At 40.6% G+C, this 20013-nt stretch overlaps 1 protein-coding gene across 8 annotated transcripts in view; it reads right to left on the bottom strand.

The window, feature by feature from the left end:
• PHACTR1 (phosphatase and actin regulator 1) overlaps positions 1-20013 on the bottom strand; it is a 308524-nt gene that overhangs the window by 67816 nt on the left and 220695 nt on the right. For 6 of the 8 annotated variants that reach the window (XM_032115226.1, XM_032115244.1, XM_032115235.1 and 3 more), the window contains 2 exons: positions 2553-2732; positions 1125-1331 (listed from right to left, as the gene is read on the bottom strand). In XM_032115226.1, the coding sequence (XP_031971117.1) occupies positions 1125-1331; positions 2553-2732 (387 nt within the window). Of the gene's footprint in view, positions 1-1124; positions 1332-2552; positions 2733-9510; positions 9592-20013 lie in introns of all 8 variants that reach the window. The other 2 variants (XM_032115284.1, XM_032115270.1) reach the window with 2 other exon arrangements.

Here is a 20013-nt window from a genome sequence, read left to right on the forward strand (position 1 = left end):
CCTGATAAAATTTGTATGAACTATCTGGGAAAAAAAAAATCTACAATATATAAATGTGGGCAGACCATTTCTCACATCAGCTCTGAAAATATCAGGGCAGCATTAACACAAGATCAACCCAGGGGGAAGACTGGTAGCTGCCCCATTATAAAGACGAACCACACCTCATGTTCAACTCAGGATTTTGAGTTGCTGCCTCCTGTACAGCAGCTGCAATTATGAGCAGACTGTTCAAAAGGTGCAGGCAAGCATTTAGGGAACCTATTTTGGTCTGCATAAATATAGCCATCCTTTGCTTCAGCAGTCAAAATGAGAGTCTGGGAGGAGGAGACACACCCATCCTCCTTCCATGTCTACCGAGAACTTTGAATCCCAAAGAGCTTGGACGCTTATGAAAACACGCAGAACACAAAACAGAGCCTGTGTGTTTACTGTTGCTGCCTTCCATGCAGTGAGAGCTAAATTGCAGCATAAAGCAGAGGACGTCAAAATCCCGGTCATTGGGAACTGGAGCTGCACTCACCAGTGGGAGGGCAATAGTCAGAGCAGGGGTGGAAAGAGGGAACAGTTTGGCAGACACTGTAAGCACTGAGGCAAAATGGCAAGAAGTCATGGGACAGAACTGCCTGTGTAAGGATCAGGGGGGCAAGACAAATATATGGAAAGATACAGGGTGTGTGGAGGGGGACCTGCCCATATGGCAGTTGAAGGGACAAGCAACAAAGGGCAAAAGGAGAAATCAAAACTCTCCCCTCAACTCTCATGCCTTTCCTCATTAAGGGTATTTAAAGATACCCTAGTATTTTTCTCATACTTCCTTTCCCATCAAAGCACATCCTGCAACTTCAGTGGTGATGGTAAGTCTTGATGAATAAGAGTGAGGAGGGTTAAGAAATGCCACAGTGATCTTAGGAGATTATAGCTGAGAGGGGAAGTGCCCTGGAGCAACCTTGATGAAGGTGCAGTCTGAAGATCTGCCCTACGTACGGCACATACGTTATCAGCACACACAACAAGTGCAAACAGCATTACAGAAAGAGGAAGAACACTGGGAACCTCGCTACAAAGGCAGCTTTTCCTGTAAGGGAAACGGTGGTGCTGAGGGTCCAGGAATACCTACTTACCAGTTAAGTGGCTGGCAATCCTGGCAATAGGTTTAGGAGGCAGGGCAGGGGGCTGTTTGAGGAGGGACAACTGTTTCACTGGGGTGTCCTCATGGTCTCCAGGGAAAGCGGCAGATTTTTTGGGGGGAAGTAGCAGGACTGGCTTAGCTGTAGGATCTTGGGACAGGAGGACTCCGGATTCATTGGATGTGGGGCTCCCTTCAGACACTGGAGGACACAACCACATCATAGACGCAACAACGTTACGAGCAAAGCAGCAGCGGATACAGCCAAAGTCAGACAAGAAAAGCAGCGCAGCAATGCAGATTAGGAATGACTCATAGATTTCACTCAAACATCGTATAATGTAGAAAGAAGGAAAGAAAGAAAGAAAGAAAGAAAGAAAAAGAAAGAAAGAAAGAAAGAAAGAAAAGAAAGAAAGGAAAGAAAGAAAGGAAAGGAAGGAAGGAAGGAAGGAAGGAAGGAAGGAAGGAAGGAAGGAAGGAAGGAAGGAAGGAAGGAAGGAAGGAAGGAAAAAAGAAAGAAAGAAAGAAAAAGAAAGAAAGAAAGAAAAAGAAAGAAAGAAAGAAAAAGAGAAAGAGTAACACACATCTACACAACAGCCAAATTTTGCATTACTTCTGACAGAAACCAGCTCCCTTATGTCAGGCTGGGATGTACTCCCACATCTGGAACACAAATCAAGTTTTATAATGTCACATCTCTGATGGTCTGTCACCACAGCTTGGCCAGGACTGGGTATGTTAGCAGGTGGTCTGTAAACTTACCCTGTTAAAAGTAAAAAGCACCGCACAAGGGGCCTACTCTGTTTCAAAAAGGCTGCATAGCTGTGCAAGATCATGGATGACTTCCACTGCTCGCTTTTCCTCACTTGACCTTTGTCCACAACTCTCAGCAGCACAAAATGATGCAGAAAGAGGAGCTAACCTACACGTAGAGCACTGCTGTCTCTCTGCATGGGCTGGGGAAGAAGAGCAGACAGCCTCACCCAGGGTAGGGCAGCGGATCGTGTTAGCTACTGACAGATGTGTGGTGTGAACATCACCCAGCACCACGTGGCAGATAGAGGGCACAATGTTGTACCCAGGCTTCAAAATCGTTGTCAGCTCTCTGCTCTAGAGCTCACTGGCACATCTTAGATGTAGACAGAGAGCTGGAAACCTACTTTTACATGTTCACAAAGTGCAGGGGTTTTGCCTTACTCCAAGAGAGGTTACTTGCTTAGAAGTAGAGTTTACTTCTACATCACGTCAGACAAAATTTCTCACAGAGCATTCAGTGACAATTTCTATGCTGTCACCTCCTTCTACACCAGAAGACCTTCATTTTGACAAGGACTTCTCAGGGCTAAACACCAAATGTTAGAAGTCAAAAACTTGTTTCAAACAGCTTAAGAGTATCTACACCATAATGTAAATGAGATGTTACCTGTCCCATCCATGATCTCTGTGGTTGGGAGCACCTCATATGAGCAGGGTTCCACAGATGCTGGGACTGACTCCAGTTCTGCTAGGGCTGGCAGGGACACCTGGCTGGAGCTCAGCCCAGAGCCCAGAGGCTGCCCATTCTCCAAAGCTCCTTCTTCATTTGGTATGGAAAGTTCCCCATCTGTTCATAGTCAGAGGAAAGAAGAATGACAAAAAAGAGACATAAATAAGATGCAGAGAGAATTTTAAATGAAACCTATCTCCATTAGATGGTTTTCAAATGAGGAACCTGGACTGAGATCTTCTGTGTATACATGCACTGGGTTTATGTGGAAAGGTTTTGATAGCAGCGGGGGCTACAAGGGTGACTTTTTTGAGAAGCTGCCAGAACCTTCCCCCATGTCTGACGGAGCCAGTTCCAAGCTGGACCCACTGCTGGCCAAGGCTGAGCCCATCAGTGATGGTGGTAGCACCTCTGGGGTAACATATAATTTATGTCAAATATCTGTATGATCTTTTGCTCTATGCTGGGATGGTCATTATGAACCATGGTCTAAGCTGGTTTCTTCCTGACCATCCTTGACCCATGTGGACATGCAGTCCCATCCAATGTCAAAAAAAATCTGTTTTCTCTCTCTCTGTTGAATCTGGGAAGTCAGGAATGATAGTGGGCTGGAACTGAAGATATGAAGCTTTCTTAAAGAATATTAATATATACTGTATGCAATATATAATATTTTAATAATAACAACAAGAAGAATTATTATCTTTCCCTACACCAACTTTCATGCTATAAGGGACACAAGCAAAATCACAGGGGTATGTCCTTATTTTACATACAAATAACCACATTTTATGTAAGGGAGAGAATAATTTTTATAGTTGCCTGATGTAAGGTCTTCATGCTGGGATATATCAGATTCCATTTAGAAAGCCTGTTTTTATAGTTACTAATAATATCTCCTCTATCTGAGAAAAATTTCTGTGACAGCAGCTGGCATTTTCTTTCCTATCAAACACCACTTCACATTAGAAATAACAAAGAGCAGAAGAAAGGATTCAGATTATTCTCTATAGTGTCAACCTGCATGATTTTTATCTCCGAACTTGTTAAGCACAGCACTCTGGTACCTGGAGGCAATGACTACATGGACATCACAATTAAGAGTTTTACAAAGCAAAGTGTTCAGCCCCTATGGTTACAAATGGAAGCCTGAAAATATAACTGAAATGTGACCTGTAAGACTAAAAACCAACAGGCAAGTAAGCAGAACCCAATTTTACTAAGCATTTAAATTACTTTTAGAAATGAAACTCAGGATTTCAGAATATGGTTTTAGATTTTTGGGCACCACTGATTAGCCATATTACTGCTCAATGTACTGAGTAGAGATGTACATCAGTCAAATGAGCGCACATTTTCCCCTCACAGGGCTAAGATGTGCAAACCACTTTGGAAAACAATACTGAAAAGAGAAAAAAGTTGTCTCATTTTAGTGCTAGTACACAGCAATTAACAAGTCTGAAAATACATTATATGATAACTATTCAGAATTATGTTTCTACCATTTAAAGCTTCTCTACAGTGAGTGAAGATGGTCTCCTGTTTATTTTGGAAGTATTATAAATACCAAGGTCTTGACTTCCCTGGTTTTGTTGGAGGCTTTTTGGAGACCCAGAGAGCTATTATGGTAATGCAGTCACATCATACTAGACTGAAACCTGACCCATGGCTTTGAGAGCAATCAATTGAGCTGGCTAAAAGGTGGCAACATGAACCAAAGCTAAAGGCTTTGGCTGTTTGCAGCACAGCCTCCGTTTTAACTGCCGTGGTCGTTCTGTACAAAGCTGTTTACTTCCCTAGGCAACAAAAATCAAAAACAGTTCAGCCAGTATTTAAGCTGAACATTTTTTGACTTAGCTGTTGGGGTAGAAATGCTATGTATTCTGCGCTGGCTCTGCCTCCCTTTCATAATGTTTAGATGTGTTTGGGATAAAGACACACATGTTTAGATGTGTTTGGGATAAGGACAGATGTTCTCTCAGTTACCTGGTTTCACAAAAGAGCGTAACTGTTTCTTATGTAGAGCATCTGCTTCTTGAATGAAAGGCAGCAACTGTGTCCAGCAAAATATTCATTAATTCAGTGCATTAATTCAGACTAAATTTGACTGTAACTATGAGAAAAGTATGCATGACAAACCCAGTAACGTTTGCTCTTTGGAAGGATGACTACACATTTTTCATTGAGATGCCTATTGTGATATGCTGAGCACGTTGAAATCCTACTGTCTTAAGTGTGCTATGTGCTTCTCAAGGTATATTAGCATGATTTAAGAAAACACCATTTGAATGACCAATGAAGACTTATGATTGCAAAAAAAGTAAAATGTAAGATAAAATTTTGGCTTTTTCCTTTTGTCATCATACTAAAGCATGGCAGCTTTCTGTGCTGACAGCATAACCTTTTTAAATCTTACATCTGATTATCTTGATTTAGACTCTAAAACTTGTCCTTGGCTTTGAATGAAATCGTCAGACATGGCACAGAATCATGACTGAAATACACATCCTAAATCAGGTATTGCTTAAAGAAGAGCTACATGGGGAGTTGCTCAAGTACAGCAAACAGATCAAAGATGAGGAAAAAATAATTTGTAGAGGGAAGAGCATCTTAGTGTGAATTAATCCTGCATCAGAGATATGCTTGACAACCAGATATAAAAGGCAAATTACTTATTATTTTCAAAGTATTAAAGCTATTCCAGTTGGCTGACATACAAATGGGAAGAATCCTGGTAATGCAATTATTACATATACATGGATGAACTGATCTGTTTTCAGGAACCGGCTATGAGTTTAAGGTTAATTTTGCACAGTGATAACATATGTAATCTTTTGTTCTCAGACTTGCTAAATCCTTTGCTGTTTTCAGAGTCTGGTGCTACTTAGCGGAGAATAACTTCCCGTAAGTCCATGAGCTTTAATAACATCAGCTGAGCATGAAACTGGATGGGTCCATGAGGGAGCTTGACCTCTGCAGCAAGAGAGCATGTGAAGGCTGCTCTTCTCTTACTCAGGAGACTCTGCACACCTGAAGTCACTGAAGAAACAGGACCTCAGAGGAAACTCTCTGATGCAGAGGACACTACTCAGACACAGTGATTCGCCTTAGAGCAAGTGAAAACAACAGCACAGGGAGAAGGCCCAGATACATAGAAGATGTGTTCAAAACCTCACATGTGGCTCCTCAGCATGGTTTGTACCCCTGAACACACAGGCCACTTCCACTCTCAGGTACTTAAAAAACATTGCCTGGTGTGAAGCAGCCCACAGTGTGTCACGCTGACTGACATAGACCAGTCCTGTTGTGCTCCTCCTGTTGTAGCTCCGCCTACCCTCTCACCGTGTCTTTTACTCTGAGTCCTTTGGACTATGCAACTTTTTGCACATCTGAAAAGTGCCACGCTCACACATTCCTTTGACAGAAGAATGACAGAAGTCAAAATGGACAGTTTGAAATCCTGGGTTAATTTTTGGATTGGGTTGTCTCCTTCAGTACTTGTCTGCTCTCAAGTAGACAGGGCAAGCAAGAATTCTTGATGGCAAAGGCTAGGAAGGGCAGAGTAAAATTCATTGTCCTTCTCTGCCATGACCCCGGGGAATGGAAAATTGAGTGTTCTTGCATGTAGTCAAGACTTGCCCCTGGAACTGTTTCTTAGCCTTGGCGACTACCTTAGCACAGTAGCTGGGATCCTCCACAACTTCAGTCCCTAAGCAGATCCCTGATTTTGTGGGATCCCATGGAGTTTGAGACAGGCTGTTTCTGGAGGAGTTCAAAACCTTTCAATTTCACTGCAGCACAACTGGCTCTCCAGTGGCTGCCATGCCTTCCTCCTTGCTGCATTACCAAAACCACTTCTTCAAGTTTGTTCTCACATACTGTTGTCACAAAATCTGCCTTAGTGTGTAAGTGCAACATGTCCAAATCCTGTCGGGACTCTGGTTACCTGAAATTTAAGTCTAAATCCATCACTTTGATTAGATAGAGCATATAAAAATACAAGAATGTAAAAGATGAAGACTGCCCATGTTCCCTTCAAAAACCATTGCATCATTGCCTTTGGAGTAAGTGATCAGTACACACTCATATTCAGAAATTTCTCACTACAGGCAATCTCATCTACATTCAGAAAGAAGAAGAGGTATCAAAATACTACAAGTAGATTTAATTCTTTAACCAGCAGCATGAAACAGCGGGCAATTCTAATGACAGATGCTTTTGGGACAGTTACACCTTTGTGTGAAAATCAAGGTGTGTACCTATGTGTAGGAGCAACGGAACAGAAAAAATATGAGTTTTTCTAAATGTTGAGGTATGTTCTGCGATGCAGGTGGAAGAGGTATTTTTAACCTCTCGGCACTACCTTCTCACAAACTGTAAGAACAGGAGCTTCATCAGGTACTACTTCAACTTACTATTTTCCAAAAGTACAGAGTATTTGAAAAAATTATAACCTTTGCCTACATTTTCAGACTACTCAAGTCACAGACCCCTAGAAATGGAAGGTAAGAGAAACCGATTCTGTCATGAGTGTGGCCCTTATCAAGGAAAGAGCTCTCTGCAGTTCAGTCTGGAGCAGCTCCGCTTGACTAATTTAAGTGTGGGGGTCACTGAAGTGATAACAGCATTTCTTGTTTTCCAAATATAGCAGGTGGACTGCAGTGACTCTCCCATAAGTGAATACTGTGACTTACTGCACTCTGGTAACTTTCACCTGCTAGGTGACACGAAGTCCTCTGAAAAGCCAGCAAATCCTGAAGCAAACAGGTCAGAGTGTCACATTAAACAGCAGGCAAACAAACCAGATAATTATGTTTTTCTTCAACATAGAAGATATGACAAAACCAACACTAAGCACATGGCAAGAATTTTTGTTCTTGGGTCAGTCTGTCCACACTGTTTCCTTTGATCGGTATGAGTTTTTAAAGAAAGAAAAAGCCAAAACTACTCACAGGCTGATTCTGCCTGCTTTGCCCACCTCTTAGGAAAGGGATACAAAGAGATTTACACCTCCTGTCTGTGCAAGATGCCTCTTGGCATGGAAGGTGCTACCATAATCAAATAAAGCGTTCTGCTAGGAAATGCTAAAGGTCTGTTGCTTTCTTGAAGGATTAGAGGTTACCTAACAGGAATTACAAAGAAAATGTTACTTTCACTTAAGGTTCTCAGTGAGATATATTCTTTATTAGAATTACTCTCAGATTATTACACTGCTGAAGGAAATAATGCTTTTGCTCTACACATCTTGCCTTGTTCATACCCTTGTATCATCATAGCTATTTGATTACTGCTGCTATTCTTGTGTATTACCACTTTCTTCTCTGCCCTACCTCTTTCTTTCCATATCAGCTTCGTAAAGGTGAAAAATTACTATAAAGAGGAAGTAATTTCTTTCTTTCAAATACCTCCAGACAACTTAGTATCTGCTTCACAAGATGACACAGAAGTTTACAAACTACATCATTATTTGATCAATAGAAAAAACTGTAGTGCTTTAGTAGCAATACAAGGGGAATCTCCCCAAGCTTCAACATGGATGGCAGAGTCAGACTTCACAGAAAAGATTGTTCCTGGGGATGCCTTTAGGTGTATGTAGGGATGGTTCAGAAGGTGGCTACATGTGGGTTGTGAGGCAGAGATGAAGGAGGTCACACCTGGGACAGAGGTGTGACTGAAGGCTGTTTTCCGAGTTAGCTGAGGCACTGATTGCTTGGTGTGACAGCCTGGACCACGCCTTGCTGGCTGCGGGTCCGATCTGAGTCACACTATGAAACGTGCACTACACAAAGCAGTGAGAAGGGCAAACCTATTGCCAGGAGTTATTTTTATTCTGAAGTTGTGTCTAGGATGATTTCTAAGCCAGCAGGTCATAGTGAGAGCACACTACAACACGCAACTGGTAGAAACCGTAAAATTTAATGATAAGCACCTTTCTGCTGTTATTGTATGTTTTTCACTTAAAAAAATTACCAGCCTGGGTTAGTAAATTTTTAAATTCCTAATAAGCTAGAGTAAAAAGTAGGTAGCAGATTTAAATGCTCCTGAATTTATGAAGTAGAGTATACTTCCAATATCTGTGAAAGTTTCTAACTTCTATTATTTCTACCAGATTTTGTACTGCTATTGTCAAAACCTTCTAGATTTCTAATTATTTAGGCTATTATTTAAGCATATACGTAAGTTCTACTGTGATTAGGAGGTAACTTTCTTATGTTTTTATATAATTTGTTGAATTAATTGCCTTAGTTATTTACAAGGAAAGCAGCAAAACAAATAAAAGCTGCACTCAAAGACTGACATATATGTAATAGATGTCAACTATGTATTGTGTTACCAGTGTAAAACAATTATGATTGTAAAACAGTGGCATTTTGCGTAAGTAAGACATTACAAACTCAACAATACCAACTCAACAAATTAATTATCCCGAACAAGGAATTATTATCTCTTCCGAGCTGTTTCAAGGGAAAGTACATTGCTTTGTGCTCATCAGGATCTAAAACCTTTAAATGTTTCCCTTTTCCGCAACAGTTAATCCCAAAGTGACTCAACCAGACAATGGCAACACACAGAGGCACGAACCCACTACATTTCTCCACAGTCTGGATGCTTTGCTCTTTTGTAGTCAGTGACTACTGCCTATTGCTGTCATTTTTATTTCTATTGCTTTACATTTCTGATTAGTTTTCATTTTCATTTGTGAAGTAACTATCACACGCATCCAACAGAGACGGCCAGACCATGTCAAAGTCAAGAGAAGTGTTTAGAGATCCTAGTTGGCACAGTCTTGCAATTCAGAACTCTATTCCTGGTTCCTGGTGTTACAATTATGTAACATCTGGCCATAAAACTATACGGGATGTCAATTTACTGTTGTGAAAAGAAGAACACTTACCTTTATCAAAAATTTCTTTCAGCACGCCTCGTTTTATAAGCTCCTCTCTGCTTTGCCTCATTGACATTTTTCTTTCCAAAGCTGTAAGCAAAGGATAAGGGTCAATATAAATAGAAGGGAAATTATTGTTTTAAAAGGCTCCATGCCTTTTAAAGGCATTTAAAAAAATGCTCTTTCTCCTCTTCAAGTCAGTGGCAGTTTAGCATCTCGAAATAAAGGCTACTGGCAGTCCAGAGAATCTGTCTGCTGCTGTAGTGTGGCTGTTATTGACAGAAACGGTGATAGACTGATTTGAGGGCATGTCTGCACACCCATTGCTTGATTTTGACACATGAGCCAAGCATTTCTGACTTCTGTGGAGAATTAGAGACAGCAAAGGGAGAAAAAGGAACTTAGTGCAGAAGCTGGAGAGGGAAGGGTAAGAAAGAAGGCAACACAAAGGTTCAAACCAAGGAAAGATGTGGCCAAGAACATGGCCACGGACTGTATCCAGGCTGTGGAAGAGAATGGAAGCCAAGGCTTCTTTGCCACTTCCTCCAGTGAGGGCAGATCAAGGTGTTTGGGACATTGCAAAAATGAGCTGTTTAATAGAGCCTTCTCTTCCCTGGAGTGGTGTTTTCTCCTAAAGAAATGTAAAGGAGGGAAACTCCAAGAGAGCCACTGCAATTTACACCAGATCTGAACAGCTCAAATTCTGTATTGGCTGCTTGAAGACCGCGGTCACTGAGGCAGCAAAACGACAGATAGAAAATACATGTTTCTTTAGTGCAGGAGTAATTAAAACAATGTCCAATTAACCAAAATGCCACAAAGGACATGCACGCAGGCAAAGATCTGAAAGCCAGCAAGCCAGGGGCACATGAAGGGATGTGAAGGAGTGGCTGTGACTGCACCCGCTCTGTGAGAAACATGCCTGTGCCTGCCAAAATAGAGGCACAGTCAAGGGCAAATCGCTTCTGCCATATGCTCCTCTATCAGACCCAGCACAGATGCACGCACACACAGATGAACTGAGACTTAGCATCCCCAGCCTGCCCGAGGCAGATTTAAAGCAAAAGAAGCTTGGAAACCCTCTCTCCTTCCTTGAAAACAGGAGGGTGCAACCTTTCTTGGTACTGCTCTGTGTTGACTGTTCTCACAGGGACACATATATCTGGTGAATTAGCCATGCCTACACCGGCACACTGCGCTCATTGCAACTTACTTGCTGCCAGACACTTAGGGCTCAGTATGAACAAGGCCAGCTCTGCTTCACTCTTCTCCATAGGATAAATTTAGGCTTCCCTGCTTTTAAAATCAGTTTTGAACACCTATTCTTTGGGACAAAGATGACCAGTATGTACAGCCAGAAGCTCATTAAAAACCCTGGTCTCCCCAGGGAGAGACACACTGTCTGAACTTCAGCATGGATCAGAATTAAGGCAGGTCCCTTTGCTGAAGCACAAGGCCCCATTAACCATTAACCAGCCACATGATGCAGTTTGATTTTGGAGGTTGTTAACATAATAGCCATAGCATTTTCCAGAGTGCCTTAAACCCATTTGAAGAAGAGCTTTAGGCACCTCAACTAACTTGCAATGAAACAGTGATTTCGAAGTTTCTAATACGCTTTTGAAAAAAAAGGCCCAACAATCAAACTCTGGAGTCACACTGCAGACTTCTCCCCAAGCTGCCTTTTCCCTGTGCTGAGGGGTTCTTGTTCTGGTACATTTAAAGCAGTTAAAGCTTTTTCTTCTTCCTCCTTAAGAATAGCTGCCCTCAGACCTTCCAAAAAAAGCCAGAATAAGATGCAGCTAATTCCTGAGCCTTCTCCCACTAAAGAAATTGTTAAAACTCTGACTGAGTTTAAAGAACAATTTGGTGGCACCCAGCACCTTTTCCAATAGGTCTCAAAAAGTGTAATTTTCTGTTAGAATATGCAGCAAACTGAACTTGCTCTTCAGTGGGAAACCAAGCTGGGACAATCAGCAGCAAAGCAGCAGTTTCTGCATATAGACAGCAGCACTATCCCCAGAACAAAAGCACAAGCAAATTCTATTTCTCTACTTGACCATAGTGAGCTAAGTAACTGATCCACATCTTACAAATTCACTGGCATCCACCTGGGTGCACTGACTCACCCTCCTGCTCAGTCAAGAGCTGGTTATGCAAGGTAGCAGCATTACTACTGACTTCATGGCTAGGAGGTCCCACCACATTATCATAGTACTGGTAAGAAACACAGTAATTTTGCAGACTGGAGTTAAGGCTTTTGGGGAATCAGGTGTTAAAAAGGGCTACCAGGACATTTAGAAGAAGTGCAGGAGTGTCTCTTCCAAACCAGTTGCTGAGGAAGACCCTCCAGTAGTGACCAAGACTTCTCAAAGTAGTGGACTATTTTTGCAGTTGCAGAATTTCAAAGATAGAATATCTTTGGATATATTTGGAAGACTGAATATAGGCTTTTCAGATACTCCCTATTGTAATCTGCTTGTGCTCAAGAATGAAAAACCCACAACCCTCAAGCTGAAGCTCAGACAAAATAAATTTTTTCAGTTTCTAAATCCTTTCTAAGTAGGTACAGGACTTACAGTATTAATTATTTTCCTACTAAGCCAGTTTAATTAATAAGATATTTAGAGGAAGGGCATGCTGGGCTAAGAGCAGCACTGAATGATAATAACAGATGTTATACTAAAACTATGGAACATACTGCCTTTCTTTAATACAATTCTTCTTCCCAAACAAGTGTCGTACATTTAAGAGCATAACCTGCTATGCTACTGCTGATCAGATGGGAAAAAATACAAGCACTTAGATGCAGAACTCATTAGGATCTAACAGCCTGAACAATGAAATGCTGTTCTTGGGCTGGATTTCTCCAGCAAAGATTGCTAGTTCTTTTATGAAGGGTTTTTCTTTTCAAGCAGAAAGCTGGTATAAAATAAATTCATTCACTCTCCACTGAGAAGGAATCCATTCACAGCAGAGGATAAATATAAACCTTTGAATTAATCCTTGATTCATCAGAACTGTGTCAATTCTGTGATGGGAAAAAATGAAATATAACTAATATTTAAGAAAAGATGTATTACTTCATTAGTGATTTTCCTAGGTGATTAACCTCATTTTTTTTCATTTGTACAACCTTCCAGGAGATTAGAAATAAGCATTAAGCCCTCTTTATGGGATCTACTTATGCCAGAAACTAGTTACTGTAACAAATTCATCCACTCTCCAAGAAACTCTCGGTTACTAGTTTATAGAAATGAGCCTATGTGTATCTTATGGTAGAAGTGTATAGATTTTGCCAGTGTGCTATGCAGTACTCTGTTTCTTTTATGCTTTGATGAAGAAACAGTGGGAAATGTTTTTATTAATGTTTCTGAGCTGGTATTTTTGAACTTGTCCCTCAGGAGCAGCACCCCTCTGCTGTTGAAGCAGAGTTTTTCTCTGTGGCAGACCCATTAAGATCAGTAAAGCCTTGACAGGGTCAGGAGGAGTTCCTGCCCCTCCATTCTGGAAATCAAACACAGTTTTGTCTTTATTCCTTTAATAGGCTGCTGTGCTCCGTGATGGCAGCGGTTGTGGGCTGCTCCTCCAGCTGCGAAGGCGAAGCTCGCCGCTGCCTCTGTGCCAAGCGCTTCTGCTGCTCCACTAACCAGCCAAAGAGGAATTTATGCAGTCAGGAAAGACAACCTTTCTGTCCTCCCATCCTTCCCTCCAGGACAAAAACATCTCAGATGAACTATTCCAACCTGCATCTATATGAAACAATAATAAATTAATAATAAATATTATTATACAAGATAATAATAAACTGTCCTCTTTTGCAGCAATTGTCATGCTGCTGCTTAAACCAAGGGACGGACTGAATAAACAAGTCCTGCCCTTTTCATCTGACAACTGAAACTAAATCCCAGTCTGTGCTGGCCAGTTGGATCTTAAACTTACTTTTTTTCTGACGTTGTCCTTGGCCTTTGTCTTAAAAATCACTGGGGGATGGTTTCCATGAATTCTTCCTTTCAAAGGCCACTATAATTTTCATGATGATTTTAGAAAGCAAAGGTTGCTAAAGGAAGAAGCTGAGAGCAGAAGCTTTCTGGTGCATCAATTATACTTGCTTTCAGTAGGAATCTGCTTTGCTAATAATTCAGATCTGAATAATTAGAAACAAGCAAACCAATTGCTTTGCACAGTGTTTAGATAAACAACCATCAATATTTTCTTTAGATTTATAAGGAAGAAGAGATTTTCAAATGTGATGGGTTATGTATTAAAAAATGTTACATTGTCTTGAAATTTTCCCAACTATGTAGGCTTTCTTAGAAATCAAATGGAGCAGGATTCAGCTGATACAAATTATTACAGTGTGGGCTTCTGCCTCTCAGTTGGCCTCCTTACATATTAAGAACAAGTCTTGGGCATGATTAACCTCAGACTAATGTAAGAATCTAAACAAGGCTGAACCGCACCTTGGAAGTGCCTGTGAGGCTTCACTGACTGTAAAGGAATCTAAGATAAAGATGCATAAAAATAAGGCTGAATATACTCCTGAAATCAAAATTGATTGAAGAGAGTAGTTTTAAGAAAAGAAACGCTGCTGTAGATGAAAGTCTTAGACATAGCTGAGGAAAATGTAGATGTGCCAGCTCACAGAGAGCTCCATTAATTTTGGGATTGTTTTAATAGCTGTGGCATGACACCCAGCACTGCTGCTGTGAGCTTGGGGTATGACCAATGCCAAAACATAGCTTGGTTGAAATAACTGTATTGCTTTGCTCATTGCTAAATATGAATTTTGCTTGGCTTCAAACATGCATATGTCTCTTGAAGCCTGAGGAAAGTAAAAATATTCCAACAGGTTTCTGAATCTTTGAGATTTAAAGTTCTTTACAGAAGTTGTGAGTATCTCTAGTACTGGGTTTTCCTGCAGCAGTACTATCTACAAAATCTAATTCAGACAGATTACTACCTAGACAGGATCAGGACCCTGTTTTTGTCTGTGTCTACCCATGACATTCCTTGTTCTGACTCTAGCCTAGCACTGCCATTCTATGAGATAACATAGTCTTCTTCTGAACATCAGAAGGAGAAAAATAAGCTGGCAGAAAAGGTTAAGCTTGATTCTAAAAAGCGTATAGAAATACCTCTCCAAATCAGCTGACCAAATAAACCACCTTCAGTATATGAATCACTTGGAAAACTTCTGTGGCATGTGCTACGAGACAAACTAATAACACAGAAAAACCCCACAGCATTGATGCCACACTAATGCATAACTCGAAACACTCTTTTAAGTGAACCAGGATCATCATTATAGAGGTGGAAAAGTGAGGTACAGACAAGCTGAAACAACTTGGCGTGTCACCTGCTACACCAGTAGCAAAGCATTAACAGCACCTGTTTTGCGACCAGGGGCCAACACTGTAGGCTAGGAAACAACCCTTCTAGACTTAAAATTTGTTACTGTAATCAAGGCAAATAAAATAACAGGAAAAAGAGGCAAAAGTAAAAATAAACCACTCCTTCCCCCTCCTCCCCCCCCCCCCCAGTGATTTATTTTATTTCATTTCCAGTCTTGCAAGTACAACTGGATTTATTTTAGATTATGACTATGTAAAAGCATAGAGAAGAGGGTGTCAGGGCATCCTGCTTCCACTCAAATTCGGACCAGCTCAAGACAATGATCCATTTCCAGTTAGCAGCACTGGACTGGGAGCATGATAAATCTTCACTTGTGACAGGTAAGCCTTTGAAATAACACAGTAAAAATATACACATTCCTTTAAGAGTGCAGGTAAAATTTCTAGTTACTAATCGGAAGAGTTTAGGAGGTATAACAGTTGGCTCACCTGGTAACTGCAGATAAAAATTCAATCATCTCTTCCTTACTGATTGAGACAGAAAGTAAAACTGGGGAAGAAGTGAAAGCAGCCTTAAGAAAACTCTAGACTTGTACTGACCATTACTACACTAAACTGCCAGAGGACAGACTTGGGAGAAAAGTGGATGCAAAGTCAAATCAGCAAACACAGAATTGCAGAACCTAATCAAAACACTGCAAACCACACTAAGTAAGATCACAATACAGTAACACAATTCAGAAATATAGCATACAACCAGAAATTCAGCAAACACAAGGAAAAGCAAAAATTATATCTGAACAACTCTACCATGATAATTTTTAATTCCTTCTGTACTAAAGAAATCCAAAAACAGATGGACTGTATTTTTTTTCATACAGAAGGACTGAAAAACATCAGTCAAAGAAGGTGTCTTCCCAGGGAAAGGACGTCACTTCAATAGATCCAAAGAAACCCAACATAATGGATTTCACAGGCAAAGCTGAGAGAGCCTGGCAGAAAATGAATGCATGAAAATAGGAGATAAAACAAGATATCTTGACAAACGTAACAAAAGCTGTGTGTTTGAAAAAAAGCCCTAAGAAAGTGGATTTGAAAAGAAAACAAGATTGTAGACACCTTACGAAAAATGTTACCACCCACAGCTGCCCAGCTAATAAACAGCAAAACAGAACTCCACTGTGTTGGTGAACTGTGATAATCTATCAATAGGATTTTGGAAAGACTCGCATTTTTATACCTTTTATACATAACTGCTTTACTAGTCACACTTGAGAAGTTAGGGAGACTCTCAGAAAGCCAACCAGAAGAGAGAAAAAATGAAGAAAATGCATTTCTTTTGTTCTTCCCTCTGAATTGCTGCACAGTGTTTTCATTAATTCCTAGGTAATACTAGGTCAAGAACCGGCAAGCTGAGCCACCAACAGGTATTGCTTTCCACAGCTTCATGAAAAAGGAGATTCTGTATCTTAATTAAAGAAATTTGCAACAAGGTAACAGCATATCTTAACGTACACCTGCTCTGCAAATACAGTGTGACTGCAGAGTGAAAAGCCGTAACTTGGCACTCGCAGACTTCTCAATTTAGGCATCAAGAACAGTAGTGAGGAATTAGAAGGCTTTAATCCAAGCAAGAAATCTGGCAGACTAGAATAGCCCCTGCTTAAATCCATACTGGTACCAGCACCCTATGTATGCTGTAGTTATGTTAAAGGTAAATTGACCATAGTGATTACCACGGCTCTTACTGCAATGAGGTTATGTCCTAAGCACCAGCAGAAGGCAACTGATGCAATCCTTATGGTAGGAGATCCATTTACATTTTCCCAAATGATGGCTTCCCCAGTGGGTGTCCATGTAACAATGTGTGCAGAAGGTGTAGTATCAAAGGAACACTAAGAATATGGGTTCCACACATCAAACCTTTGCAACCGGACAAGATGAGTGATGCCATCTGAAAAAAATACGTGGGAACATCAGCAGCAGTTGTACATCCCAAGGAACTTTTTCCAAGTGACTCAACTTGCTTTAGGTACCTTGCAGTCTCAGATTTCTGTACGTACAACAGACAAAAACTGTGCTAAAAGCAAATGGGTGAAGAGCTGGGTGAGATATCTGCAAGGTGTTTCCTTTACATCTGAGGAGATGGTTCCCAGAACGATGATACTGCAGTAGGGATACTGCAGTGTCATCTGTAACAGCAGTTATGTCTATTTGCAATATTCTGCAGCATAATAGTTCAAGGGACCTTCCTCAAAGCAAAAACCATGGTGGGCATTACTTGAGTAAGATAACGACTCCTGTGACTCTCTGGAGAGTTCTCTCCATAACAGAGTTTACACACGGCATAGAACTACCCAGGCAAGCTGCTGCTTTTGGATTTGCTCCTCATCCAACAACCCTTCCAGATGGCAAAATACAGAGCACAGTTTACATAAAGATGTCTAGCAGATGTCAGGAAACTGGATTCTTCAGAGTAACTTTTAAAGGTGATGGTGTCAGCTTTCCTGGGTGGAAAAATTCTGAGACAAAACCAAAACAGTGGCAGGCTGATGATAAGAAAGCCAAAAGAATGCTTGGACAGACCACCTGGAGATGACAACCAAGCTACTGGCCAGTATTTGGTCCCCTCGTTTGCCAGCTGGGGGGATCACCTCGCTGACAGAAAAGAGACCTGTACTTGGTAAGACAAGCAGCACAACTCTTCCTATAGCAACAGCCAACTGCTGTGTAGTTTTACAGCTTGAGTTTACCTTACACCTGTAACTTTACAAACATGTATTGCCTGGTACCCACTGCCAGACAGATGTGTAAATCCAGTGTTTTACTCCCTAATAACATTCTATTTTGGCTACACTGAAAAAGCCTGCTCTGCTGGATGCTCCTACTTCACCAGAAAGGGATTTAAATATATTTAAAATATATCTGCACATTACTCAAACACTGTTGAAGTAAATTACAGTTTTCCACTTACACTGGAATAATTAGTATACCATAGCCTCCCAAACTGACACAGAAAATAGATGGGGACTTGTTTATCTGTGTCCACATGTACCTCTACTAAAAATAAATGATACAAAGCACAGCTTGTGACTAAGAAATACCTACTTAAATCTGAAGTTGGCTTAGCACCATTTTGAGAGAGATGTTATGAATATTTCATATACTTCTCAGAAACCATCACTACTGTTGTACACCCAGAAAATCTTGACTAAGCACACACAAATTAAAAATGCATTTGTTATTGGAATGAACTGGCATCAACCCTTCAACACAGACCTCTGTTAGGAGCCAAACAGGAAATAATTCATTTAATCCTTGATTATAGGAATGACTGAATCACAAAGCAACAAACACTTCCTCCAAAATAAGAAGATTCTTGAATTGCAGCTGTCACACCATCCAGCAATTATATTTGGATGATATTTCCAGCCTGTGCAATGGCACTAGCTGGCTGGTACATAATGCTGAAAAAAACCCCAAAGTGTCTTTAACGCCAGCGCCTTATCTCCCAAAATAGTGCAGTCTGCTTTCTGGCTTGGTAGCTGATAACAGTTCAAGTAAAGGCCCACCATGCAATTTCAGCATGTTTTACACATTCAGAGTCCTGGTTTGACATTTTTTTTTTGCTTCTTTGGGGTGAAAAGATAACATTCCCAGATGGAGGGAAACTTTCCATTATACACGGCAGTCCTCTGGAATCAACAGACTGAAAAAGGACCAGACTGTGATTCCAGTTACAGCAACATGAATGCAGAACAGCTTCATGAGAATTTGGCATGCAACATCCTGCTTGTAGTATGAATTATTCCATTATTTCAATAGGAGATATCTTTAGAAAAAACCACCAATGATGACATTGTTTTATGCTCCTCTCCAGCAAATGTTGAAGATATTTGAGGAAATAAGGCATCTTTACTCTTATGTTATCTTAGTGCTTTTTGTGTGTGTGTGCAAAAACACAGTACTGATGCTTGTCTGGGATGGGGAGACAGAGATGAAGATACAAAACATGTTTAGATGGTAACAGTTTTGAAATGAATTACTGATATAAGAAGCAAATTTGAAAAAGAAGGCAAGAAGGACAGTGAAGTGAAGGAGATATGATAATAGTCTGGACATTTCTTACAGTGTAATCACATTATAAATGTAGATAATATTGTCAGCCTCATATCTCAGTATTCAAGCATAAGTATCCCTGCTTTCCAGAACCTAATGAATTTTCTTTGTTCATTGTGTAGAAAACCAAACAGAAAATTCATAGAATCATAGATGATCTAAGGTTGCAATGGTACTGAAGGATGAAGGCCATGGTAAACAAGCCAAATATCTTTCACAGCAGTGCTAATCCTGAAGAGCTTCAGCAGAATTGCAGAGTGAAACTCTTCTTTACAAGGAGCTGTGGAAGTCTAAGTGAAGTGTCACTTGGAGAGCTTTTTAAAGAAATCAATAAAATGGAGAGAAGCAAGCTGCCAAGACCAGACAGTTTTTTTCCTAGAGTTCCTCAGGAAATCAAATATGAACACTGAGTGACATGTAACCTTGATAAGATAGAAAAGTGGGTGATGGCAAATAGAAGGTCGCTATTCTTTAGAGTCTGGAAGTCATCTGGGAATTACAGACCAGTAAGAAGCCTGGTTCCCACACCACCAGTCTAGCAACAGTTACACAGAATAAAGCTAGAAATTGGGAGACCTAGAACAGAAGAGAGATGAGAGAAGAATCATCCTGGGTTTGAGGTGGGAAATTCACAGAAGTCAATGAATAAGGATGCTTGTTCCAAGTTGGAGTCTTCAGAGTTCCAAAACTCCTACGTTAAGGTCATTGGAAGAATTAAAATTGCATTAGATGCTCTAGTGGAATAACAACATGTAGAAATCAAAAAGGAATGCCTCATACATAAGCAGAGGGATGTAGCACTACTCACTGTCTTCTTCAAAAAACACAGTTTAGAAAGGTTGACAATAGGGAGATGACAAAATTTGCTGACTGCGGTCTAAAATAAGGCTGACTGCAAAGAGCTACAAAAGTTCTTATGATATTAAATGACGTGTGACAAAATTCAACATTGATAAGAGCAAAAAAGACATTTGGGAAAAAGCAGCCCTAACTCTACACACTTAACAGCTATATTAGTCATTCCCACTCAGAAGACAGT

The sequence above is a fragment of the Corvus moneduloides genome, chromosome 1 (genome assembly GCF_009650955.1).
Source record: "Corvus moneduloides isolate bCorMon1 chromosome 1, bCorMon1.pri, whole genome shotgun sequence".
NCBI classification, from domain to species: domain Eukaryota; kingdom Metazoa; phylum Chordata; class Aves; order Passeriformes; family Corvidae; genus Corvus; species Corvus moneduloides.